At 43.1% G+C, this 26,643-nt stretch overlaps 1 protein-coding gene across 5 annotated transcripts in view; it reads left to right on the top strand.

Moving 5' to 3' along the window:
- The window catches only part of LOC126251393 (dnaJ homolog subfamily B member 6-like), a 334,943-nt gene that overhangs the window by 262,694 nt on the left and 45,606 nt on the right, over positions 1 to 26,643 (top strand). For 2 of the 5 annotated variants that reach the window (XM_049951791.1, XM_049951787.1), the window contains exon 1: positions 25,903 to 26,057. The exons of 2 other annotated variants lie outside the window; for them this stretch is intronic. In XM_049951791.1, the coding sequence (XP_049807748.1) occupies positions 26,008 to 26,057 (50 nt within the window). In that variant the 5' untranslated portion in view covers positions 25,903 to 26,007. Of the gene's footprint in view, positions 1 to 25,817; positions 25,874 to 25,902; positions 26,058 to 26,643 lie in introns of those variants that run through there. One more of the 5 variants, XM_049951788.1, reaches the window with a different exon arrangement.

Here is a 26,643-nt window from a genome sequence, read left to right as displayed (position 1 = left end):
GTGGATGGAGTTGAGACGGCGTAAGAGGGATGGCCGAGCGGACGAGTAGACGAGGCTCCCATAATCCAGCTTTGATCGGAGTATGAACCGATACAAGCGAAGCAGGACAGTGCTATCCGCTCCCCAAGATGAACCACTAAGAACTCTGAGGACATTAAGGGAACGTGTACAACGGGCAGCCAAATAAGAGACGTGCGGAGGCCAACAAAGTTTCCTGTCCAGTGTGAGCCCTAGAAACTTAGTTGTTTCCACGAATGGGAGAACAACGGGACCGAGATGTAAGGATGGCGGAAGGAACGCTTTATATCGCCAAAAGTTGATGCAAACCGTCTTCTCTTCAGAGAACCGGAAGCCATTTGCCACACTCCATGAGTATAGGCTGTCTAGACAACGCTGAAGGCAGCGCTCCAGGAGGCATGTTCTCTGGGCACTGCAGTAGATCGCGAAGTCATCGACAAACAGGACTGTTTTATATTGTGGAGGCAACCTGTGACTAACTCAGTGAAGAGGCCTGGGCTGAAGACTTCGTTATTAATTCTTTGCAAGAAGAAAGCTAGTCGTTCTACGGTCGCATGTATGATCTTTTAGAATAATTACCTAAATCTGCTGTCAGCCCGAAAGTTAGTTTGAACATACATGGTTTGTGAGCTTTGTCGTTTGCTGCTTTCTTCCTGAGGAGAGCGATGGGAGGGATATGTGAAGAACACGTGATTTCCCAGAAAAATTATGGTTAACTAACTAGAAGGCAACACGTTAAACTCTTATCTACATTTTGTGCACCGGTGTGAAAAAACTGTCTACTCGAGGCATATATCACTTGATCACCAGTGGCTGTTGAACTTAACGTGTTTTACGACTTCTGAGCTTGATATACGTGTGGTTGTTCCGCGCAGGATCACACTAAAGGTTCGTGGAGATTGTCGGAAAATTTTCTCGTAACAGAAAATTATTTTGGTGCTAGCTTCGTGATTGTTTCTATGCTTTTTTCCGAGACGATCGCGGCGATTCTGTATGGAATAGACTCCATAAGACGTCAAAAAGCGTTGGGCAGTGATCTCGATCCAGCTGTCAGCTGCAGCCGATAACATAGCTGCGTCCAAGACACAGGCATCTCGCTGGATGACGACGTATAAACGTTCCCATGCGTAAGGGCATCACTTGTCTGAACAGTTTGGTGTTAAGAACGGCATTTATGGTTTCATATGGTTGTCAGCGTACTCGTAACCTGCCATTGGCGTCTAATGACGTGCACTTACTAGTCCAGACAGATTCTACTATCCCAGCGTCGAGCGGCGGTGTTACGCTCTGTCCTTTGAACTGTGTACACCATCACAAGATGGTGATTCTAGCTGGTATGTCTGCTCACAGTTTGTTACTGTCCAGAATGTGTTGGCAAGTAATTGGCGTCCTATGGCCCATCTGTTCTCTATTACTACAGTATGCAGTATATGGCGACTCCTATCATTCGTACAATATTTCCAGGGGGGGGGGGGAGAGGAGGAACCCCGAATAATTAAGAGACTAATGGAGGCGGATAGCGGTTACAGCTCGAATTTGAAGAAAAAAATATTGAATATGAACAATAACGTATATTCTGATAATGGAGTTACAAAAATATACCTTCACTGACGTTGTATGAAACAAAGAAACACAAGGTGCGTCAGGAGAGATCTGAACTACATGAAATCATACACAGTTGTTCAGAACAAGCCTACACTGGTTAAAGGCTTAGGAGAGAATGCACGAATAATCTTTCACAAGTGTGTGTGTGTGTGTGTGTGTGTGTGTGTGTGTGTGTGCGTGCGTGCGTGCGTGCGTGCGTGCGCGCTCGAGTGCTGAATATATGAGGTCACGACCGAAGCAACAAAGGAAGTGTTGCGCTGTTTTGCTACCACGTAGTTGACACTGGCAGTGTTCGGCCGAGGCGTAGAGTAGTATCGCACACGGAGTAGGGATGGTGAACAGGCGAACTGTGACTGACTGCAGGGCAGCAAATGCAAACAGCAACGCGCTAACAGAATGAAGAGTTAGCAAATATACCGGGTGTCCTTCCTAAGAGTCGTCAGGCGCATTTTCTCTGATGTTTCAGCAGATATTTGCAATCTCGTTTTTGCAGTGTGTTGCTGGAATCAGCCCAAATAAACAATGCTCATTACGTCATTCATGCGACGCCCAATGTTGACGGAAAGCGTCGGTTTGTTTCACGTTACAAACAGAATGATTTTTAAAGCGGAATTTTGCGTGCTAGTTTGATAGAGCGGTCCGATATTAGTGTGATACTTAAGATTATTTGTGTTTCATATATTGACAGGGACAGTAAAACACAAGAATACTAGATACTCCAGCGCTGCTGTATGGAGGTAGCAGTCATCGCGGCCCAGGGCGAAGCTGTCGTATCTGGAGTGCTAGTTGTTCTTTCTGTTTTGCTGCCCCTGTTAATGCACAGTTAAAAAAATCACACACTACGGAGCACTGTATCAAACGGACTCGTGAAAACGTTTATTTGTAACGAGGAACAGACGCTTCCCGTCGACACTGGGCGTCGAAAGAGAGACGTGATGAGCATTATTCGTTTGAGGCGATCCCAGGTAGACATTTCAAAAACGAAACTGCAAATACCTGCCAAATATTAGAGAAAATGCGCCTGACGACTCTTCGGAGAGACAACGTGTGTAGGCAATTATTCCAACTTTGGGTGGAAATGCTTCAGGGAACGCCTGCCCAAATGAACAGTAAATTTGCATAGAAAAAAATCAGGATGCTCTCAAAAACATCATAGCAAGTTACAAATTTCTTAGCTTTTAGACTTGATAGGCAAGATTATCTTCTTCGTTGATTCAGAAATAATATAAGATGGTTCTGTCTGAAGAAAGTAGTGCGTACATTTTGAGAAAAATTTTGTTTCATCACGAACTTTTTTTCTTTTTTCTTATTGTTTCCAGTGCACTGTATGATTACCCTTGTCGCGAGATTTCGTTGAGTAATAAGATTTGGTTATTTCCAAAAAACAGGATTTAAAATTTGGTCTTCGTGTTCGCGTTAATTATAATAATACGAACGCTTTTTCAATAACCTGTACTACCAAAAGGCGGCAGACATACTTTATCCCATCCTTAGAAAAAAAAATCATCTTAAATTAACGACACTCGTTTCAAAGAGAGAATGATGTGCAAGCAGTCCTGAACCTGAAAATATGGCATTGTGAAAAATCACTTCTACTACTAAGACATAAATTTTGGGTTACGTTTAACTGAAAGATTCGAACCATTTCTAGATTCTGATAGGCGACTGTATCAAAAACAAATATTTTACACAGAATTTTAAAATATATAGTACCTGACTAAATAACATTTTCAACAGGTGCGCATGAAGTAAACCACACCCCCCCCCTCCCCCCAGGTTTTAAAAGGATGAGGCATCTCCCCCTGAGGTTATCGGTACGATTTAATTTCTTATTTTCTATTATTTCTTCTTTTCTGTTATATTAGATTTTACAAATTATATTTCCTCCGTTCTATGTATAAATGGAAAACTTCCGACAGAAAGGAAAAGGCTCTAAAGTATAAATTGTAACAAGATTCGACTGAGCATATAGAGCTACCCTCAATCCTCCTCTAACTGAAATAATGCTCGGTTCATAATTTTGTTGCTATCGACGAGACGCTGCCACTAATTAATTAATTCTTTTGATAGTTATGTAAATACAAGCTACGCAGGCGTTTTGAGACCGATAGGCTGACCTTAATGTCTTTCGCGAGGTCTCGGTCGCCGGCGGCCAGCATTCCAACAGGTTGGTGCGGCTCCGCCACGCGCTATCGATCGTAGGGCGGGTGCACGGAAAATTTTCCACTTGCAGCGCTCGCTGGCTTCGGGGGTGAGTGCGCCGAGGGCAGGCGTTGGCCAAGCAAGGGGTGCTGGCTCGACAGCTGTGAGAGTCTGACGTCAGGCCCGGCCGGTTTGCTATTGATCAGCCTATGTGGGTCATGTGCCCGACATCGCCTTCTGCTAGCTGTTAGTTGCCGGGAGCACCTCCGTTCCGGCTTCGGGTAGCAATTGATGATTCGCGAGAATGTTCGCGTAATTTGCGGTAGTGGAAGCAACTCGCCGCCTCCCCCTAGTGTTGTGAACACGAAAGAGGTCAGATGGCGCACACGTGCAAGGCACCGCCTGCCTCGCCTTAACGTAGGTCAGGTTCGCTGCTCGCAGCGCCACGCTGCGCCGGCGTAGTGAGTGAGTGTCGTAGTTCGGCTTTCGATCGTGTACTGGAATTACAGATTTCATAAAGGAGAGAATTCTAGCAGTGGCAGTGTATCGAGGCTGTGATTAATAGCGCCAATAAGCTAGCGTGCTTGTAATGGCTTCGGGATCGAGGTAGTGGGTTTGCTACTTGGATTGTTTATTAATATTTGTTTTTGATATGAAGTTAATGCTCGTGTCGCTAGTAGTTACTTTCTGCTGCTGTCATTGTGTCGGGACTGGAACTGGCATTACTCCTGCGAGCTATTCTAGTAGATCCAGCAAAGCAACCTCTTGTCAACTCTGTTTATGGATAAACCACACATTCTCATGAAAGCAGAGCTTTTGTGCTAAAACCGCTCAGCTGTTTCTGTGGTTTGTTCAACATTGATGTGATTTCTGGCAAAAATATGGCATCAGAGTAAGTGTCGTCAACCGTCGCCTTCTACAGTAACCAGATGCTTCCAGAAGATCAGTACGTAGTAACTAGACTGTGTCGTGTGACAAATTCGTGAGCGCCGACATCATTGTCCTTAATTTATCTAGTTGATATACGGTAAAGCCAGCACCTAGACGGGTTCTTCTGACGATAATTTGTAGGTTGATGAACAAAAGCGGGCTGCTCTGTGTGAACCAAGACCAGCGGAGAAACGATGACTGTTAAGGATCGAATAGGTGCAGGAAAGAAGGGGAAAACTTAATACATAATCCACTTCAGGGAACAAACTTGTTGGGGCTGTTCTCGAACAGTTGTCTATTTCAAATTTTACAAATACTTGCTCACTGAAAATGTGATATTTGTGTGTTTACATTTATGTGTTTACATTTATGTGTCAACGACACTTAGCACATGTTTGTTGCGTACATTCTGCAGTAGAAAAATTCCTTGAGTGTTGTGTAAACTTATACGTACGGCAGTAAATACCAGCTTGCATGTCTTCAGACGTAACGTCAGTGCTCGACATTGCATTGAGCTTTCGGTCGTTATAATGATGTTATAAATTATGTGCGCATGGAATTTAACCATTTTCACTTTATTGCAAAATCTGTTAGAGAAAATACACTGGTAGCCTATATATTGCGGGCTTAATCTGACAAGCTGTGGAATTGTGTGTCCAGTTGTTTTTGGCTTCAGCAATGCATCTGGTTACGGAGAAGTTTTCATTTCGCATGTTTAGGGTTTATTTATAAATTTTCATTTTTGTTTCGAAAATGTTGTGCTTGAGTTAACATAATTGAGTTCCCAACTGTGATTATGATTATGCAATTATAGCGTATCGTTTAAGAATGCCACACCTATTTATAAATGTTGGGTGTATCGATACAGAATTTGGGTTCAGGTTTGGTAATGGAAACGCTGCTGCTGAATTTAGGGAATACTGTAGAGGAATTCCGAGCAGCAAATTACCAGATTAAAGTGTGCTTTCACTGCATGAGAGTGCTTCCCTTCTTTGTCACCTAGCCTAATGGAGTTAAACTGTCCAGTTTATGGGGAACTGATAGGAAATAAATAAAACTGTAAATTACAGTGCCCGCAAAATACGAGGATAATGAACAGGAGATCGCTGCAACAGGTGGCACTACCCGAAAATAGATAAAGTTTTGCTTTCTGTGTATCTGCATCGCCACTGATAAGCAGTCAGGACATCGAAAGCGATGTCATTGAATATGTTTGGGAGATGTATCAAAATATGTTGAAAGATGTCGAAGCAATAGTTATTCTCCTGGGGAAATGAATTGATAGTCGAACAGTGGGCGATTTCTAGAGTACCTTTAGAAATTATTCAGTAGTGCTGTTGAAAGCATAAAACAAATGAAAGAACATCATTGAGGAATGGATTTTCATACCCTGCAAAGCAGGCCCGGCTTGTAGTGCAGTCTCTGTAGTAAGATTTGTACCGGTTCCGGTATTGGTGTTTCAGTGTTCAGAACATTTCATCAGGGTGTACACGATATGGAGGATTTAAGTGTATAAAATCATGGGATAGCTATTTTCCTCCCTCAGACATGTACAACACAATAATACAAATGGAAAAATGTCACCCTAAACGTGCTTCTGTGTCTATACTGAAGTACTGTAAAGTTAGTGGCAGTGTGTGCTTCTCATGATCCAGATGTTAAGGTTTCTGACCTGTCTATTTACGAAATATTGAAAGCTTTGTGTTCAGTATCGTCTGTGGGAGCTGCTTAGATGGCTGAGAACATTTCTACATACCTCACGGAAAATTTGATTTTAGAGTTCTGTAAGTCCGATACCTTACCTGTAAATCGCCGCTAGTCGTTTCAGACGAAGATATGCCATTGTGAATGTAAACACGCAGTAACATTCTCGCGTAAATTACGTGAGCTCAGTCTATATAGCGTCAATATTTTAGCGGTCAGGCGTTAGTAGTAGCGATGTCTAAATTTTGTACAGTTGCAAATCGTGGAACCACCTAAACGGATCTTGAAGAGAGAATGGCGATATACTGACTTCTAACTTACGAAATTGTAATATTGTAGTAAAGTTCCACTTCTCAGTCATCGCACGAACGCCACGAAGACAGATAATAATTCTATGCAAGTTAATTCAGGAAAAAAGGAACATGATTTGAGGGGTGCCTACTGGTGATACTCAACAAAAAACTTCATATGTACATATGCACTTTCCAAATGGTTTCTGTGATAAACGTTAAGTCGGGTTTGTATGTTTTTCTGGAATAACTTGAAAACCGCGACCTCTTAACGAAACAGCGTCGCAGCACAAAATCAAACTACATTAAATTACCTACTAAACTTTTTTTTATATAATAGTTTGTGCGATGTGGTATTGAAAATCTCGCGCGCCGTGCATGCTCTGTAGCTTAGGGAGTTTTGTAGGCCAATTTGAGGTAGTTTTACGACTTCATAGACCCCAGTGTCCTGTATCATATTGTTCATCTCGAATTCCTCTATACTACTGTGGTACGTTGTAAAAAAAATGACAATGTACTGAATAGTACAGAAAATAACAATCTACGTTAAAAGTGTTCTATTTCCGAATCCATTCGGAATACAACATATATCCACATGAAGTATTTTGTTCAGGCTGTGTATGTGAAGTGACTTGCCCACCTTCTAACAGCCATTTATCGGAAATAGTAGGAGCAACGAAGTAATTCCAGACAAAAGGAGCAACCCATTCCTGATTTCAGAAAGGGTATGTATGACTGACGTCAGTCTTGTAGAGTTCTGAAATTACTTCTACTTTACCGTATTATGACATCATTAGAGAAGGAAGCTTCCTTATAGAATAGCACAGATTCCTCAGTTCGTTCTGTTCAACAATGAGTTCTAGAAGGTAGTAGGTAATCATGCTCAGATTGATGCCCTTTTCCATGATTTCCGGAATGTAACACAGTCCCGCATATAGTGTCCTCGTGAATAAAATGCGAAGTTATCGAATATTGGATCAGCTTTTCGATTTGATCCAGGAACTGCTAGCAAATAGAACCCAGAGGATTGTTCTTAACAGGACGAAATCGACATGCGTTAGAGTATATATGAGCCCATGGGATTATTACACGGCGGTTACTGTTAGCTGTTTCTTATAAATAATCTAGTGGATAATACCTGAAGCTGAGAGTGGCCGTTTGCAAATAATTCGGAAGTATGTTGCAAAATTGTAACACCTAACAACTAAAGCGAAATACAGAGGATCGTTTGGTGCAGTGATTAGCATTTAACCCTCACCGTAAACAGTTATAAAGTATTGCTCATAAGCAAGCGTTATTGAATATCAGTCTGTGAAAAGAACAACCATAGAATAACGAGTATCCAATCGGGTCGACATTACGTGAAACGGCGATACAAAACTAGTATTGGAAATGCAAATTCCAGGGTGAGAAACATTGGTGGGACACTGGAAATGTCATTCATTCACGAAAGAAGCGGCTTACAAAGTACTCGTTTATTCGAATGTTTAATATTGCTCGACAACTTAACAAATAGGAATAGGAGATAGAGATGATAAAAAGAGGGACACATTTTATTACGGGTTCGAGAGTTTGCGGATGTTCACCGAACTCTGTTGGCAGACACAAGGGACGGGTTGTTGGATCACGGAGAAGTTACTACCAAAATTCCGAGAGAGTACGTAAATAGGAGGCTCGGGCACACACATTCCTTCCTCCCACACACATCTCGCTAAATGAATACGGCGGGAAAATGCACGTAATTAGAGCTCCTGCTGTTATTTATTTATCGTCATTCATCCAATGGACCATTCGAAAATAGAAAAAGGAATGGGGGAAATGATGATGGCACCCGAAGTAATCACCTTCTTGTCTAAGTATGAGTTTTGGCCCATTTTGCAATGTTGTTGTTGTGGTCTTCAGTCCTGAGATTGGTTTGATGCAGCTCTCCATGCTACTCTATCCTGTGCAAGCTTCTTCATCTCCCAGTACCTACTGCAAGCTACATCCTTCTGAATCTGCTTAGTGTATTGATCTCTTGGTCTCCCTCTACGATTTTTACCTTCCACGCTGCCCTCCAATTCTAAATTTGTGATCCCTTGATGCCTCAAAACATGTCCTACCAACCGATCCCTTCTTCTAGTCAAGTTGTGCCACAAACTTCTCCCCAATCCTATTCAATACCTCCTCATTAGTTACGTGATCTACCCACCTTATCTTCAGCATTCTTCTGTAGCACCACATTTCGAAAGCTTCTATTCTCTTCTTGTCCAAACTGGTTATCGTCCATGTTTCACTTCCATACATGGCTACACTCCATACAAATACTTTCAGAAACGACTTCCTGACAGTTATACTCGATGTTAACAAATTTCTCTTCTTCAGAAACGATTTCCTTGCCATTGCCAGTCTACATTTTATATCCTCTCTGCTTCGACCATCATCAGTTATTTTACTCCCTAAATAGCAAAACTCCTTTACTACTTTAAGTGTCTCATTTCCTAATCTAATCCCCTCAGCATCACCCGATTTAATTTGACTACATTCCATTATCCTCGTTTTGCTTTTGTTGATGTTCATCTTATATCCTCCTTTCAAGACACTGTCCATTCCGTTCAACTGCTTTTCCAAGTCCTTTGCTGTCTCTGACAGAATTACAGTGTCATCGGCGAGCCTCAAAGTTTTTACTTCTTCTCCATGAATTTTAATACCTACTCCGAATTTTTCTTTTGTTTTTGCAATAAGCTTTATTTACGTAATACTATGTAAGTATTAAGAGAGAATAATTTAGGACCTTGTAGTGGAACTTTCCGCTGTTACTAACATCAGTATTTTATCTTTCTGATATGCCTGTGATTAAGATGACTTATCTTCTGCTTTCTCTGAGTACAATTAATCGTTCATCGTTCTGCCAAAGAGGGGTGGTCCTCTAACAAAAAAAAGGTCTCTATCTGACTGGTCACTTCTTCTGTGTGAATGTAGAAGTTGAAAAATAACCTGGGTATCACTTGATAAATCATCGTCATAGGAATCCTCGTCGTTGGTGATGAATTTGAGGTTACTACTCCATAAAGCATAAGATGAAGAGTGGTGCATCGACCGTAGGTCTTGCAGTCCTGCTTTTCTATTTGCTGTGGTCTTCAGGACGAAGTTGGTTTGAGGCAACCCTTCACGCTAGTGGATTCTGTACAAGCCTCTCCAACTCTGCGTAACTACTGCAACTTTTTCTCGTAGGAACATGCTGGCTGTATTCGAGCCTTGGTCTCCCTTTGTATTTTTGCCCGTCACACTTCCAGTCAGTGTCAAACTGACGATTCCTTATTAACTCAGGATGTCCTGTCAGCCGATCCCTTCTTTTAGTCGGGTTGATCCGTAAGTTTGTCCTCAGTTCGATTAAGTGCCTCATTTTTTATTCGACCTACCCATATAATCATTCATACTTGCACAGATGCATGCATGGATAGGAACATACATTCTTTTCTTGTCTTTAGAAACATTATCGTCTATGTTTCACATTTTAATTTATATTCGATGTTAACAAATTAGTTATTTAAAAGTGATATACTTCACATTGCTAGTGTGCAATTTGTATTCTGTATTTAGGCCACCCTCAGTTATTTTGCTGTCCAAATAGCAAAACCCATATACTGCTTTCAGTGTTCCAATATTTTTGGTTGATGAAGTGGTACTTCTGAAGAATTGCGTACATGGAGTTTGACTAGTATGGTTGCAGTTGCTAGTTTCCTGTTTCGGACCATTGGACGTAGGTACGGAAGATGAGCGGCCCGTGGCGTCGCTTGTTTACTATGGGCGCCGCTAAGTTGGACTCCCCACGCCTGGAATAGCCGCGGCGCCGCAAATAGCACGCCAGGGGAGGCTGCTGCTGCGGTAGCGGCGGCACCCTGCAGCGTAGGCCGCACGGGGTGCTTCAGCGGCAGGCAGCGGTGCGGCGAGGAGGGTTGGGGAGGGGAGGGAGCAGGCCCCGGAAGCCTTCCGTCCGCAGCCAGACTGACAATGAGGCGCACGTGTAGGCTGCGGCTGCACTGCCACCGTCTCAGCGGGCTGGCGCCTTGCCCAAACCCTGATGGCGGCCAGATCTCGAACCTGCGAGCATATACGGACCTGATCAGATGCTCCTGGTCAGAACTGAACATGTTACGAATTTCATTAAAAACTTTATAAAATTCGTCGACTGTCTTTTAAAGTATAGCTTTGACTTTTCCAGTGTACATTTCAAACTCACAGCTTCATCGAGGGCTCAGTGTCAACAGTTCAGAAATGCACATCTGTTACAGTGGCGTAATTTGAAGGGTATTGGGCATAGGTGCAGATGTTATCATTGGCACGTTAACATGTACCCAGTTCACTGTTTTCCTTATTTCTGTGCGTCTAACACTCTTCCCGCAAACACATTACAAAAGTTACTACGTGATGTTTTCTGCACCGTCGTAACTGCGCTATAAAGAGAAGTGTGCCTGTTTGTATAGACAATCCATTTTGCGTCAACATTTAAATTTCTTCCCCGGTGCCCAGGGGAAAATAAACATTAATAGCTTGCTTGTCTCATGAGTACTTGGAGGTAATAACAAAGCAAAAAACATACTACTCGTAATAGCGATAGTTACTAGTCTTTAAATGAACTAAATACTGATTTAATGTTCAGTTTAATGCCCACAGTGACCAATAGCAACGTCTGCACTTACATCCCTAACAACCTGTACATAGAATTAGAGAAAAATATACTCTCTCAGAACTATCTGAACATACATCTCTAATGCGGAATTAAACGTTAGATGTTACGAAAGGCGAACCTTCCACAACAAGAACGTGGGCAGTATTGTGTTTCTGGTAGAGAAGCTGTAACAGCAAAATGGTTCGGTCAGGAGAGGTCGATGACTTCGGACGTATGGTCACAGGATGTCAAGTGAATAACAAAACCAGCAAGAGCATTTCAACCCTTCCAAATTAGCCCAAATCGACCGACCGTTGATGTGATAGTGAAGCGGAAACGTGAAGGGACAACCGCAGTTATACCAAGCCCAGGCAGACCACCTTACATATGCGACGGCTCCTTGATGTTTGTTTCAATGCGTAAGCGCCAATATCGTCCGAACTCGCAAGGGAATCAATAATTTGTGAGTAGGGGCTTAATGCACGAGGGATGCTGCATTGCAGCGCGCGATAAGCTGGAAATATGAGACGGTCAGGGATTGTGTCCAAACGCCGAGGCGATTAAGGCAACCGCTCACGAGAAACGGTAAATCCGCGTTGCAGTCCCGGTCCAGCACAAATTTCCAACTTTCGCCGTCACATATTACTGTCCATCCCTCCCCTTTCTCTCTCGATTTTCTTTCGTACTGACCTCATATACTGACAGTGCCTGCGGTCCACCGCAGAGGTTACGCTGAAAATAAAGCTGAATTCGGAAGAAAATGAACACACTTCATAGCATTGTCTACTTCATACAGTAGAGGATGACCGTTTCCCTTATCTTGACAGTGCACCCTGTCATAAAGCAGCATCTCTGAGGCAATGGTTTGTTGACAGCAACATTCGTGAAATGGACTGGTTTGCCTAGAACGCAGACCTAAACCCAGTGGAACATTCTTTGGGATGAGTTAGAATAGTGGTTTTCAAACTTTTAGGTCCAATGCTCCCTTGACATGAACATGAATACCAACTACTCCGTCGTACACGACATCCGACTCGAAAGTGTGCGACAAACTAACTTTCGAAAACAATAATTGAGTAGTTAATTCGTTATCAGCTGTCGACATAACGCATTGTAATAAACTTTCATTTATTACATCGTATTTTTGCAGCGAAATCAGTGGGAAGGATAAGCATGGTTCTTTATCATCAGTTCGTGAAATTTTTAGATAAGACTGGAAATCGCGACTCGCGTGTCTCTCTCTCTCTCTCTCTCTCTCTCTCTCTCTCTCTCTCTCTCTCTCTCTCTCCCTCCTTCCTTCTTTCTTTCTTCTTCCCCCCCTCTCCCGTCCAGTCATTTGGGATCTGTATTTTGTGTTGGAGTGCCAACGCTGAAACATAACACCACGTAAGTAAAAGGGTATTAAAACCCGGAGGGCCTTGTTAGCTGCTTGCAGATATTCCTACTTCAGACCTCCAAAACTCAAGCAGTGACAAGGAAACGAAGTTAAATTTCAATGCAGAGTCTAAAGAAATCTTCATAAATTGCTTGTGCTCTTCAGTGATAAGCGTTGAAAGTAATTCTGTTCTTAAAGGATTATTGGTCGACTTGGCGTTTATCAACTACTTCTGGAAAGTTTCAGAAAGTAATCGTTGAGTTCAGTTAAATGATCCACGAATACTGACATCAGTTCTTCTCAGCTGGAAGTGCTAAGCTGAAAGTCAATGTCTTTTAAAGCCGTGTGAAGAGCAGGAAAATCGCAGTGTCTTCATCAAACCACTGTGACGCCACTACGGTATGGCCGCGACATCCCTGGGCACAGCGCCGCACAGTTTGAAAAACCATCAGTGGAAGCGTCGTCTTCGCTCCACACCAAAGCGTCCAACATAACTATCTTCTCTAGTTTCGACTCTGTGAGACAGAATGAGCTGCCATTCCTCCACACACAGCCACCTCACTGTAAACGTCCCCAGCAAATTGCAAGCTGTCAAGAGGAGAATTGGTGGAAACATCCCATGTTCGTGTTCACTAATAGGAGCCCAGATACTTCGGGCCAGATAGTGTATTTTTGTTAAAGTTGATAATATACGTTCGAATATAGTTTCTTTTGTATCGCAATGTTAAAACAGCTTATAGAAGGAACTTAGTTATATGTCAAATTTAAAAGAAACCAACAAAATTCTCAGGTATACTGAAAGTTTTATGAAAAATAGACATTGTCTGTTGTAATTCTGTGTATATTCCACCACAGTTTCGCAGATGACAATTATAACACACACAGTTGTTTCTGGCATGTTGAAATTTCAAAGAGGGCTCGTAGATAATAACTGAGTCGCTGACAATGAAGCTGTGACTTGAAATGTGCATTCGCATAATAAAAACTGTAGTGAAAAGACATTATACATATTTCCCATTTAGTTCACTGTTTCGGTTTTGCCAACAATAGGCATTACCATGAAATAGAAATGTAACGTTATTGTGATCCCTCAGCACATAATAAACGTTATCTTCCCGGTAATTACGGTATTGAATTAGTGTCTACAATATAATTTGTAACGATGTTATTTTTCATCATCGCGTACGAAATACTAATTTCTGATTTGTATTACCTGTGTGTCTCAACCGTCATCAAATAATTCGAATGTCAATTTGTACTACATTAGATACCGTTGAGACTGCTATCTGTGTTCAATCCCAAAGGTTCTGTCAAATGGCATCTTCATTACACTGCCTTGTGAACGCTACCAAGAGTGTGCACTCTGCTAACAAATTACAGCACGACAATGACAGTATGGGTTTATTGCAGAGTGTCTTTAGTTACTTTTGAGTCACATAGCTAATCTAATACAGATAATAGTAATTCCAGTTTGTGACAGTCTTGATGGTAATTCAAAATGATTTCTTACTTTCCTTTTTCCAGATAAAGCTTAAATATAAGACTATACGTTCAAACCAGTCAGACATCCGTAAAATATCTATCAGTAAAAGTAGTTACATTCACCACATGGCAAAGCTCGGGTATTTTGAGAATTTACTTTGAGAATGTACGCTAGATGAGACGTATTGGCTAACGTACGGCGAACTCTAAAACTACACAAATACTCCCAAGCCACTGTAGAGTACATGGCGGAGGATACATCGTACCAATATTATCAGTATTCTTTCGAATTCTATTCGTATATTGGGCGAGGGGAAAAGTACTTGCTATATACCTCTGCAGTATGCGCCCTACACAGTCCCTGATATTTTCCGCATGATTTCTACGCGAGATATAAATTTGTTGCAGCATAATGATAGCAATCACATTTGTATGCAGGTTCTCTAAATTTGTCCAACAGGGTTTAGTGAGAACTGCGTCATCTTTATTCCAAGGATACTCCTTCAAATGCCTCGAACATTTCCTTATTATGTTGTTTTAGCGAAGATTATGATTCAGGGCCTGAGTGCTGTGCGTTTCGAGTTCCGTACTACGTATTACATCCTTCGCGTCATAAATTTTTCCCTAGTTCGGTTCGTGACAAAATTTTGCAGAATATTTAGGAAGCGGTTTTCCTTTTCAGTCTTAAAAGGAGATCGCCATTCTTCTTCCTGCGCGCACTTGCGATGAAAAGAACATCTCCGAAAAAGCAGCAGTGAGGCAAACGAAAAGTAACGTACGTGTGTGTGCGAGCGAGCGAGCGAGCGAGCGAGCGAGAGAGAGAGAGAGAGAGAGAGAGAGAGAGAGAGAGAGGGGGGGGGGGGCTTAGGAAGATTCTAGAATCTAGACCCTACGTGATTGCGCGATAAGTGTTTCACGGCGGGTCATTTAGAGGTGGAAGACCTCAGAAGTGCGGAAATGCACTGGATGAGTGGGAAGTTTCCGATAAGAAATGTTACTAATCTCCGCACGCAAATGTTCCATATGTGCATTTGAGCCACATGGCACGTAATAGATATGACATGTGTAAATGTGGATAGCAACATTGATGATGTACTGGGGAGAATCAAGCAAAGTAACTTAATCAATGTAATGGATACTCCAGTACGAAGAGACATGGTCGTTACGTAATGACTAAAAACACATCGTAGACCCGCATTCTTACCGGCTTTTCCGCGTCCTGTTCTTACTTTAGTTTCTTTCTACAGTTCTTTTTCTTCACATTTCCTTCTTTCTTTACCTTCCTGTCTTGTTTCCTCTCCCACCCCCTCCCCCAACCTCTTGCCTCATTCTTCCTCTCGCCGAGGCCGTTGGCCAGTATCCTCTCTGCTATGCCCTGTCACCTTTCTTCAAATCCTGTATGCCTCATTGTCACTTCCCCTCCCTATCTCTTATTCTCCCTTGCTCCCATAACGCTTTTCCACCTTCCGACGTGACTAGTATAAACGTCCGGGGAAATGACCCAATGGGTACTAAGATTTTTTCTGTGATTTATCGCTTGTTTGATATTACGGCTTGCTGATAATTATTACTTTCAGACCTTCTAATCACAACTGAATAAAGCACAATTTTTGTGCCATACGCCTTTATTGTAACGTTAAATCCCGTCTTCCTTCCTTCCTTCCTGGAAGGTTTCGTGCATAGGGATCCTTTGTTCCTTAATTTTGGTGGTTTCTTAGTTAAAGCGCCAAAAACAGCAGATAAATTTTGATGCAGAGCATTGAATTATGTAATACAACGAGAAGTTTCAGGGAGTTCTGCGTATCATCCCTTCCACCAGACTACTGAGATTGTCGGTATACGTCGGAAGATGATGTAATACTCGGTAGTGTGATTCTACCATCCATCACACATACAGCCTTGGGGCTAAGATGAGATACGTTGACGGGAATTGAGTAGTGACGAAAGATGAACCAGACTGCTCTTATTACGAGGGTCATTCAATAATTAAAGAGACAAATTGGTCTGGAGAAAAAAGCGTTTGTTTTTACAAAGCAATACTTTTTTTACTTTTCAACATAATCCCCTTGAACAGTTACGCACCGAGCGAGGTGGCGCAGTGGTTAGCACACTGGACTCGCATTCGGAAGGACGACGGTTCAATCCCGCGTCCGGCCATCCTGATTTAGGTTTTCCGTGATTTCCCTAAATCGCTCCAGGCAAATGCCGGGATGGTTCCTTTGAAAGGGCACGGCCGACTTCCTTCCCCATCCTTCCCTGATCCGATGAGACCGATGACCTCGCTGTTTGGTCTCTTCCCCCAAACAACCCAACCCCAACCCAACAGTTACGCACTTGTTCCAACGGGCTACAAGATTTTTTTATTCCGGCTGCAAAGAACTCTTTATTTTGATGTTTGAACCAATTTCCTACAAAGTTTTTCATGTCCTCGTCCTGGAACCTCTTCTCACGTAATGCCTCCTTCAGTGCACCAAAGAAATGGAAATCACGAAGTGCTAAATCAGGGCTGTAAGGGGGATGAGGCAGTACTTCCCAGTCCATTTTGTCGATGGTTTCAGTGGTTAGTTGAGCAATATGAGGACGCGCGTTGTCTTGCTGGAGAATCACACCTCTCCTCTGAGATCCACAATGTCTCTCTCTCTCATGGCTGACTTCACCTTGTTTAAAAGCAAATCCATGTATTATTGGCTCTACGAGAAAAACACAAAAAACTTGACTTCCTGCAGCATCCCAAAACACCGTCAACATGACTTTTCCTGCTGATGCTTGGGTATTGAATTTTTTCTTGACAGGTGAGTTGGTGTTCTTCCATTCATGCTTTGCCTTTTTCATTCTGGCTCTTAATAGTGAACCCAGGTTCCATAACAAGTTTTGTTGAGGAAGTGCTCACCTGCTCTTTCATAATGTTCGTTTAGCTTTGTGCACTTGTTTCCTTGTGTAGCCGCGTCAACTCCTTTGGGAAGCATCTTGCACCTGTTTCACGGTACTTCAGCTTGTTACAGATGTTATGAGCTGTACCAGTACTACCTTGAACCTTATCAACTATCATTTCAACAGTCACATGGCGGTCTGCACGAATAATATAATAAATTCGACTTTCAAGTGAGGGAATTTAAACTGCAGCTGGTTGGCTAGAACGGTGTTCGTCAGTCACTGAGTCGCGACTATTTTTGAACTGCTCTACCCACTTGTAAAAATTTGCACGATTCGTGCAACCTTCCCCATAAACTTAAGACATTATACAGTCTATAGTCACTGGTTTTTCGCCTTCAGCAAGTAACAAACGAACAACACAACGTTATACGTCAAATGTGGACGTTTCAAGCGGACTCGCCACCTTCAAATGTATTTTTGAGGTTATAAACAAAACATTGTTGACACATCAGCTGATCAGGGCTCATCCCAGTGATGCCAACTTAAAGCTATAAAAGAAGCAATCTTGCCCTTCTAACAGTTACTTCCCCAGACCAATTTGTCTCTATAATTATTGAATGACCCTAGTACTAAGGACTTGTTTGTTGTAGAATAGTAGTTGAACTCCGAGGGCTTTGTTTTGGTAAACTACTCGATTAACTCAGTGCTAGTGGAAGAGCAGTTTACTAGTCATGTTCGTGCGCTACCCCGGAAGGGAAAAACTGCTGACGTCCAGAACAGCATCCAGTGTTTCTTGCGTGGACAGAAAGGGACCCTACTCACATTGCGTCACCATTCGTTCAAAGTATTCAGTAAGTGCATAAATGTACAGCATCACTCTCGTTTATTTCGCATGAGACTTCGCACATTTGCCAGTGGAGCACAAGAAGTAGTATGTGGTGCAACAAACGCCAATGAATTGATCAGAGTTGGCGTTGTTTGTCACAACGGAAAGGCACTTTCTACGGTTTAAACAGTCATGCACCAGTACACTATAACAAACAGCTATTTAGTAATGCAAGCCGTACAGATTTTGTAATTGAAGCCATGCACTTGTCACTCAGAGGAAAGATTGCGAAGAATTAGTTGTATGTCTACTTTACATTTCAAAGGTATGACATGTTTCTCGACTATATAACGTAAACAAATGCATCTTCGTAAAGGTCTAGTCTGTGCAGATCCGTTTCTTTAAAGAGCATCAAAACCTGGTCTTTTGTGTTGTTAATTACATCTACATCTTTTTTCCGATAAAGGTTTTAGTAGTGAATAATAAACTTGCGTGTGGGATGACGGTGTTATTGACAAAATCATTCCTTCTGAGTCTCTTGCTATAATTGCAGCCTTTTTTCAACAGTGCTTCGCTGTGCCCCCTGAGCTTTACGGTTCAGATCGCTGCGTCGCTGCTGACAAATTTATTTACAGAGTTCAGCACGACGGCGTTGTGCAAACGCAGCCTTTCCTCCCCTTTGTGTGCGTTTATTGGACTGCTTTCTGCATGTAAACGAGACGGCAAAGGCGGAGCGCGCTAGCGTGGCCTCATGCCGCCGCCCACCGTGGCGCCACTTTCGGTGTTGCAGGTGGGAGGCGGGCGCGGCATGGCGTGCCGCCCACGCGTGCGGGTTCTGCACGACTAGCGCGGCGCTGCTCGCCGCTTAGGCGCCCGTCTGTGTTGCACGGGAACCCCTGTCACAAGCTCCCAGTAAAGGAACGTCAGTTGTGTGACCACGTCATGATGTTGTACTGCAATAAAGCTACACATTCGCCTTGTTTATCAGAGGCCTCCGAAATTTCATGTTCTTTGTAGAGTGGCGAAGGCAGAATAATGACCTACTACAGAGCACTGTATTAGCCCCCAACACTTTTCAGTATTTATTCCGGCGACCGGCCACTACCGATCTACGGGGTGAACCTAATGTATTGTGATGACCGTGCTGAGACTATCTAGGCCAGTGCGTCAGAGGCTCGCTAAAGCCCTAGCAAGGCTCGAACAGCATCGACTGGAATCACTTGTAAGCCTAACTCATTATAAAACGCATACTTGTGTCAAGAGGACTCCAGGTGACGTGGGGAGGAACGCCGCTCCTACCTCAGTTACCTGGACGTTACCCTGGACAGGACTCTGAATGTAAGCAGCACTGTTTGAACGCCAAAATGATTCACTGGCAAAAAATATACTCCGCAACATTATAATCTGTAGTTTGCGTTCATCATACGTGACAAAACCAACAACACCAGCAGCTTGCTATTCCGCTATCGTATATGCCTCTCCCGTCTGGTAAAAATACGGCCACAATAAGAAAATTGATACCACAATGAACGAAACGTGCAGATTCGCCTCCTACAACCTGCCCGAAATCGCACCACAGACAGTTCTGCAAAGAGAGAAGGAAGTGTTCCCCTTCTGAATCTTTCTACACGACATTCCACTGACTACACAAAGACTAAACTAACAAAAGCTTTCTCAGAAAAACGATGGCCTACAGATACCAAGCTCTTCCGAAAGGGAAGACGTGGCCAACTTTAAAACATAGTCGCCGTAGAGAATGTCAGCTTCTGGCCACCTCGAAATCAGGGAAGTATTCAGATTCTGTACCATACTGTGTCAGGAAGAAAAAGATCCAAAGCGAAGTTTCTAAAATAGCAGTAGCCTGTACGGTCTAACGTGTGCCGTGGTGGTAAGGTCCAGACATTCCAACTCAGGTTGGTTTGATAGCCCCATCCATGGCAGTCTCGAAGGCCTCTTGTCTGCAACTGGTATTGCAATTAACGTTTTCTGCTACCCTGCCCAACATCCTGTTTTGTACATACGTCCTGTGTTATACTAAAATGTGCTGGTGTACTCTATACCCATAACTTACACTATTTTTCTTTTCACCTGTAATATGATGCTTCGGACACGAATGAAGAGTATGGAGCAACTTTTTTGGGCATTCTTGGAAATGATCGTAATAACACGAATTAATACACCACCATAATGAGGGCCACTTACAACAGTGCAAGGACTAGATCTTCCTTTCTAATTATAATTAATATAATTAAACATTTAAATGCCACACATGGAAGAGCAAGAACGCGGTTGCAAACTAGCAAATTTGTTACTGAAAGTAATAAGGGCCGTTGAGACTGCGCATCATATTAGCATCTTCATCACTATGATTTTCTATTTGATCTCGTAGTACAATCCAACAATATTTGTTACGCGTCTCAACAGCAGGCGATAGCAAAAAGGCCATTTTTAAATGCAGTTTGTGTCGTATAGGATAAACGTAGCTGGTTCCATGACATACTTTACTTCATAACAGCAGGCATATTCTTTGTTCAGAACTAACGTAGCCGTTCTACAGTGGATTACAACATTCTCAACAAGGCAGGAATGTCTTCAGGCAGGGAAGATAGTCTTCCACCAATAATTTGTCATCAGAGGTGGATGCGTCATTATTGGAACAATTCCTTAGGGAAACGACTCTCAGCATATACGTGAAGAAGGAAAGCAGTAGAAAAAAATAATTTGTGATCAAGCTTATTCCCCAATCTTCGGGCGTACTTCAGAAGGTTTGGAGGAGAAGTAGTTAATACACAAAGTTGCATTCAATAAAACGAGCATTTTTCCTTTAAGTTGCGAATAACTTCCCCAAGGAGCTCTCGGAACAGCTTCAAAACGTCGCAATCACGGTGGAAGACGTATTTAGGCCTTCCATTTCAGCAACAAACCTCACACCATCCGTTGATTATCTTCTGAGGGTACCAGATTTACCTGAAAAGATAACGCCCCCATGTGGTGTTAAACAGAACTGAGGAAAATGTTAAGTCAAAGAACAAGAAAAATGACAACTGCGCTACTTGTAACGAGAACTACAGTTGTGGAAAGAATAAATAACTTGGATTCAGTGTTTCTCTCTGCGATTTATGGTTCCATGAAAGTTATGTCACCTGGTGCTACTGTCTATTTGTGCACAATGGTGATAATGAGTGCCAATTCTGTTAAGTGAACTGTAACAATGCAGAGGAAAGATAAGTCCATAGTGTCACTGAATTTGATGTGCTATGAGAAAATCAGTGTGCCCTCTGCGTTCACCTCATTTTATAACTTAAACAGTTTGGGATTTCTTGCGTATTCATCATGGATTAGTAAAACAATATATTGGTTTCTTACATGCAATACATAAAATTTGTAGTTCAGGTATGTGTTTAATAATACTGTACAATACATTTAAACTTTTTGCCTGCCCTCTGGATAAAATAATGGTTTTCACTTGCCATGTTATGGGAAATAAAAAATTAAAATTTCCACACAGTTTTCCAGTTGTAGAGGTTCTTTCACTTACGAAACATACATAATTCGGAAACCTTGGAAGGTTCTGCAGTGTCTCGAAGGACTAACAATACTTTGCCAACATGCTGCAGTTCCACCACCCCACTAAAAACTTTTTCATTACTACAGTGTCATGGTGAAAACGTACCTCGGTGTTTATCACTTGTATCTCCCAATTTCTGGGGGTGGAGGGGGGGTATTCAAGACAGCAATGAAAGAAATGCAACTTTGGTGATATTTGACGCTTCATACGTTAGAAATACCTTAGCGTGTTATCCACAAAATCTCTATAGTCATTAGATATTTTGAGTTCCAAGAATGTGTCCGCCTACACAGTTAAATGCATTCCTTGTATATTTTTTACTCACTTAACTGGTTGATGAAATCTGTGTCTTGCATAAGCTGTCATATTTGGAGGCCAATAAATAATCTCTCTAACTTTCGCAACGCAGATACTGGGAACCATGTCTTCAGGTGAGCAAAAACTTTCCTGTCTCTGTCGAACGCTTTTACAGGTATCGTCAGTAAGCTCATCGTAATATGCAGGCGTGGCATGTATACATCTTCACGGTTTACTAACGGCTAATACCACACTCATTTTACCCGGAATGACGTTTCGCATAGGCCACTCTTTACATGCGTAATGTTCTTCCTTGTTGTGGCTGTCCCACTCGCACGGAAACAGCACTACTTCGTGTAACCTGTGTCGGAAGTTCCATGCGGCTTTTCGCGGATGATGCTGTAGTATACAGAGAAGTTGCAGCATTAGAAAATTGTAGCGAAATGCAGGAAGATCTGCAGCGGATAGGCACTTGGTGCAGGGAGTGGCAACTGTCCCTTAACATAGACAAATGTAATGTATTGCGAATACATAGAAAGAAGGATCCTTTATTGTATGATTATATGATAGCGGAACAAACACTGGTAGCAGTTACTTCTGTAAAATATCTGGGAGTATGCGTGCGGAACGATTTGAAGTGGAATGATCATATAAAATTAATTGTTGGTAAGGCGGGTACCAGGTTGAGATTCATTGGGAGAGTGCTTAGAAAATGTAGTCCAGCAACAAAGGAGGTGGCTTACAAAACACTCGTTCGACCTATACTTGAGTATTGCTCATCAGTGTGGGATCCGTACCAGATCGGGTTGACGGAGGAGATAGAGAAGATCCAAAGAAGAGCGGCGCGTTTCGTCACAGGGTTATTTGGTAACCGTGATAGCGTTACGGAGATGTTTAATAAACTCAAGTGGCAGACTCTGCAAGAGAGGCGCTCTGCATCGCGGTGTAGCTTGCTCGCCAGGTTTCGAGAGGGTGCGTTTCTGGATGAGGTATCGAGTATATTGCTTCCCCCTACTTATACCTCCCGAGGAGATCACGAATGTAAAATTAGAGAGATTAGAGCGCGCACGGAGGCTTTCAGACAGTCGTTCTTCCCGCGAACCATACGCGACTGGAACAGGAAAGGGAGGTAATGACAGTGGCACGTAAAGTGCCCTCCGCCACACACCGTTGGGTGGCTTGCGGAGTATGAATGTAGATGTAGATGTAGAACCTGGTTGCATACTAGTTAGTAGCATTATTACTTTCAGATCGAAACACAGTTTCCAGTTACATATATAGTGTGAGTAAATGAGCAGATCTTGCATATTTTCGTAAGTCTGTCTTGTTATTACCATTACGGAGGAGCACTGCCTTTGAACTTGATGACGCAACTAATGCTAATTGTGTGTGTGTGTGTGTGTGTGTGTGTGTGTGTGTGTAATATGAACATCTGTTCCTACCTTGGTTCCGGTTGTCGGCGGATAGTACAGCCCAATAGTCCTCTTCTACTGTTCTGCTTGCAACACTTCAGATACCAATAATTAGGTCGTTAAGTTCCCCTGCGTAATACGATGAGGTGATATTGATTGTGGTGGCGAATACTCCGGATCTGGACCAGCACGTGCTGTGCTGGGTTGCTATTGCTGTCTCGGTCCAATGTTGTCGGATAACATCTCTAAACGTTGTTCATCAATGGTTCAATCACTTGGTGGCTTAGGATATGGAGAAGCGTCATGAGGGGGCGTATGGCTGAGGTCAAGTTTGGAAATTAAATCTTTTGATGTTGCAGAATACCCGTTCACTTTGGTCAAGCAAAAGTAGCAGTTAGTTGCATCATCCTTCCGTTCGCGCGATGCCATTGGTACCGTAAATGGCGTTGATGGTCGAAAATCCTGCGGCCACTTTCGCAAGTTACTTACACAAGCGCCACATCAAAGATAAGGAAATGGCTTATCTTGGTCGCCCAACTCTGCAGCCAAAATACAACTCGTATGCCTTTTTAACTACATGAGTAGTAGCCTTTTATGCAAAAAACACATTTTTCATGTTACACAAACATGTTTCGGCATCTCTCTGCCATCCTCTGTCGGTTTTATATATTGAAAATGGTAAAAAGCTAACACATTTTAGGTTGTAACTAATCTAACGAAGTGAGGCCTAAAGAAAGCTTTTGTTCGTTTTTCTTACCGTGATTTTCCTTACATTGTTTCATAGGGCCATCTGTGTGGTACCCTGTATCTTATTTGATGCCCCTGTTTCCTCAGTAGCTTGCCTATTATGTGTACAGTTTTGTTACTGTAGGTATGTGCCATTTCGTTCTGTGTTGTTGCACTGTTCTGTGTTGTTGCACTGTTGTCTTGCATGTAGTCATTGTATGTTGTGTTACGTTGTGTAAGGTTTTGTGTGTATTTTGTGAGTTCCTTCCTTTTATGTTAACATACTGGTCGGTTTAACTTCATCATATGGTGCTTGCAACCAATTTCCTCTGCTGTCTGTTTCGTGTTAAGTTGCTGTGTGCAATTCTGTTTCCTTATGGCTGTTCTGTTCAGTCTGTGGAACATGAATCTGAAGTTTGTTTGCTTGTGTGCCACTGGGTGGTTCGACGGATTGTGAATAGTAATGCTCGTGGTTGTTGGTTTCCTGAATATTGCGAAGTCATGGGTGGTGTTCGTTTTTCGTATGGTGAGATCCAGAAAAATAAGTGCGTTTTCTCTCTCAAGTGAATTTTTGGGAGTAAGTTTTTCATTGTCTAGCTGTTTTATATGTGTGTATGGTTCATCGGTCAGGCATATTATGTCATCGACGTAACGGTACCAGTATATAACTAAGTATTTTTTTGGTCTTACTATGTGTCTGGAGACGTTGTTCTGTAAGTTGTTCATGTATATGTCGGCTAGGAGGCCATTAATTGGTGATCCCATTGGCAGTCCTTCACGTTGGGAATAAAATTCTCTGTTGAACATGAAGTTGGTTCGCAGAGAAGTCATCAGTGCAGGGCGCCATACAGACGGTCCTGCAAAACCACGTAATGTAAAATCACGCCAAAAAGAAATCGCCCTGTTAGATCAGTTACAACCTAAAATATGTTTACTTTTACAGTTTTCAATAACAAAACCCACTGAGGATGGCACAGAGGTGCCGAAATATGGTTGGGTAACAAAAAAGTGTTTTTGCATAGAAGACGGACAGATATATCCAATAATTTATGGCACAGCCTGACTAAAAGAAGGTGGTGATAGGACTCATCCAGAGGCACCAGGGAATCATACATCTGGTAATGCAGGGAAGTGTGGGAGACAAATTTGGAGGAGACAAGCAGGTGCAAAGGGATGTAATTATTCTCAGTTCAAAAATGTTAAAATGCGTTTGAAATCTTATGGGACTTAACTGCTAAGGTTATCAGTCCCTAAGCTTACACACTACTTAACCTCAATTATCCTAAGTACAAACACACACACCCATGCCCGAGGGAGGACTCGAACCTCCGCCGGGACCAGCCGAATTAATCTTAGTTATCATAGGTGAAAAGGCTTGGGCAGGATAGGCTAGCGTGCAGGGCAACATCAATCCAATCTTCAGACTAAAGACATCGTAACAGTAAGACGCTAGGTGACTCGGAACACACATCCGCAGTCCCGGGGCTCGATCCCCAATCGGCCCTAGGACTTTGACTCACTTATCGTTTATTTTACCCCTGTCGATGTTGATGCAAAAAACGCAAAATTGTCGCGTGCTTCGGAATCGACCTTAAGCTGAAGGCCCTCCCCATAAATGTCTGGGTAGACAGTTCAAAAGCCGGGCGAAGGCAAGTGCATACCTACAATAAGATCGTGCCTAGTAAAGTGTTACTGATGGTAAAGTCAGCAATCGGGTTCAGGACAGCTGTATTTTTATTTTTTTACTTACGACCACCACACCGGGGATAAGGCTGATCCTGACATAACAGCCGAGTGGGCCGGTGTTGCGAATCCCACGCGGCCGGCTGCGTCTAAGATGAGTCACGTACCGGTTCTCCGGGTGACGTCGGCGGGCCGCGCTGGAAGGATCAGCGGCCTTGCAGGTCCTGGCCGGCTGTCTGCACGGGGCCTCCGGAACGGGCGGGCTCTCGCGGATCCTTCGCCATGGGCAGGTAGGTAGGGCGGCGCGCCAGGCGTCAGCGCCATCGCGTGCGTCAGCGGCCCTCGGCTGGCGCCGCTGGCCGCGCCGGGCACTCAGTAGTTCGCCGACGGCCGCCCGGCGCCCAGCAGCCCGCGCTCCGCAGCCATGAGGTACTCGGCCTGGGAGCAGGAGCGCCAGAGGCAGCACCGCCGCCTGTAAGTCACAGCTGTGGGAGCGGCCCGCGGCTATTTCGGGATCTCCAGCTGGCTCGCTAACGCTTACGCTCCGCAGTTCGGCAACAGTGATTCCGCGTTAAAAGTTTGTTGTGTTACTGTTATCGATCACGCGTGGTCACCGTGCATTCCCTTTTTGACCGAGCGAGAAATAGCAGATGTGGAAACGCTGACGTGGTAGATCTCGCTGCTATCTCAACTATACAGTCGCTGGAGTGGGATGACTCTCGCACCACGAAGATAGCAGAGGACCAGTAGCGCAACACTGATCTGTGTTAGTTTCTAGCCCCCTTGTCTCTTCGAGTTATATATACGAAAATAGCCTACAGCGTTAACTCTGGTAAAAATTACCATCAAAGTTTCCTTATAAAATATGTAAATGCGTGTCGGACGCACTTAAGCTCTGTCACCTTATTGCGGTTTATGAAATTGCGTAGTTAAGTGTACAGCAGTACGTTTTATGCGATTCGCAAGATTCCAAATTCGACCGCAATTTAGATGAAGAGGAGAAAAAACGCTGAAATCTTCATTCAGTTTGCAATGTGTATAATACTGGCTTATCAGGTTT

The sequence above is a fragment of the Schistocerca nitens genome, chromosome 4 (assembly GCF_023898315.1).
Source record: "Schistocerca nitens isolate TAMUIC-IGC-003100 chromosome 4, iqSchNite1.1, whole genome shotgun sequence".
Lineage (NCBI taxonomy): Eukaryota > Metazoa > Arthropoda > Insecta > Orthoptera > Acrididae > Schistocerca > Schistocerca nitens.
Note: the sequence above shows the minus strand (reverse complement) of the source record. Positions and strands in the feature narration are given on the sequence as shown.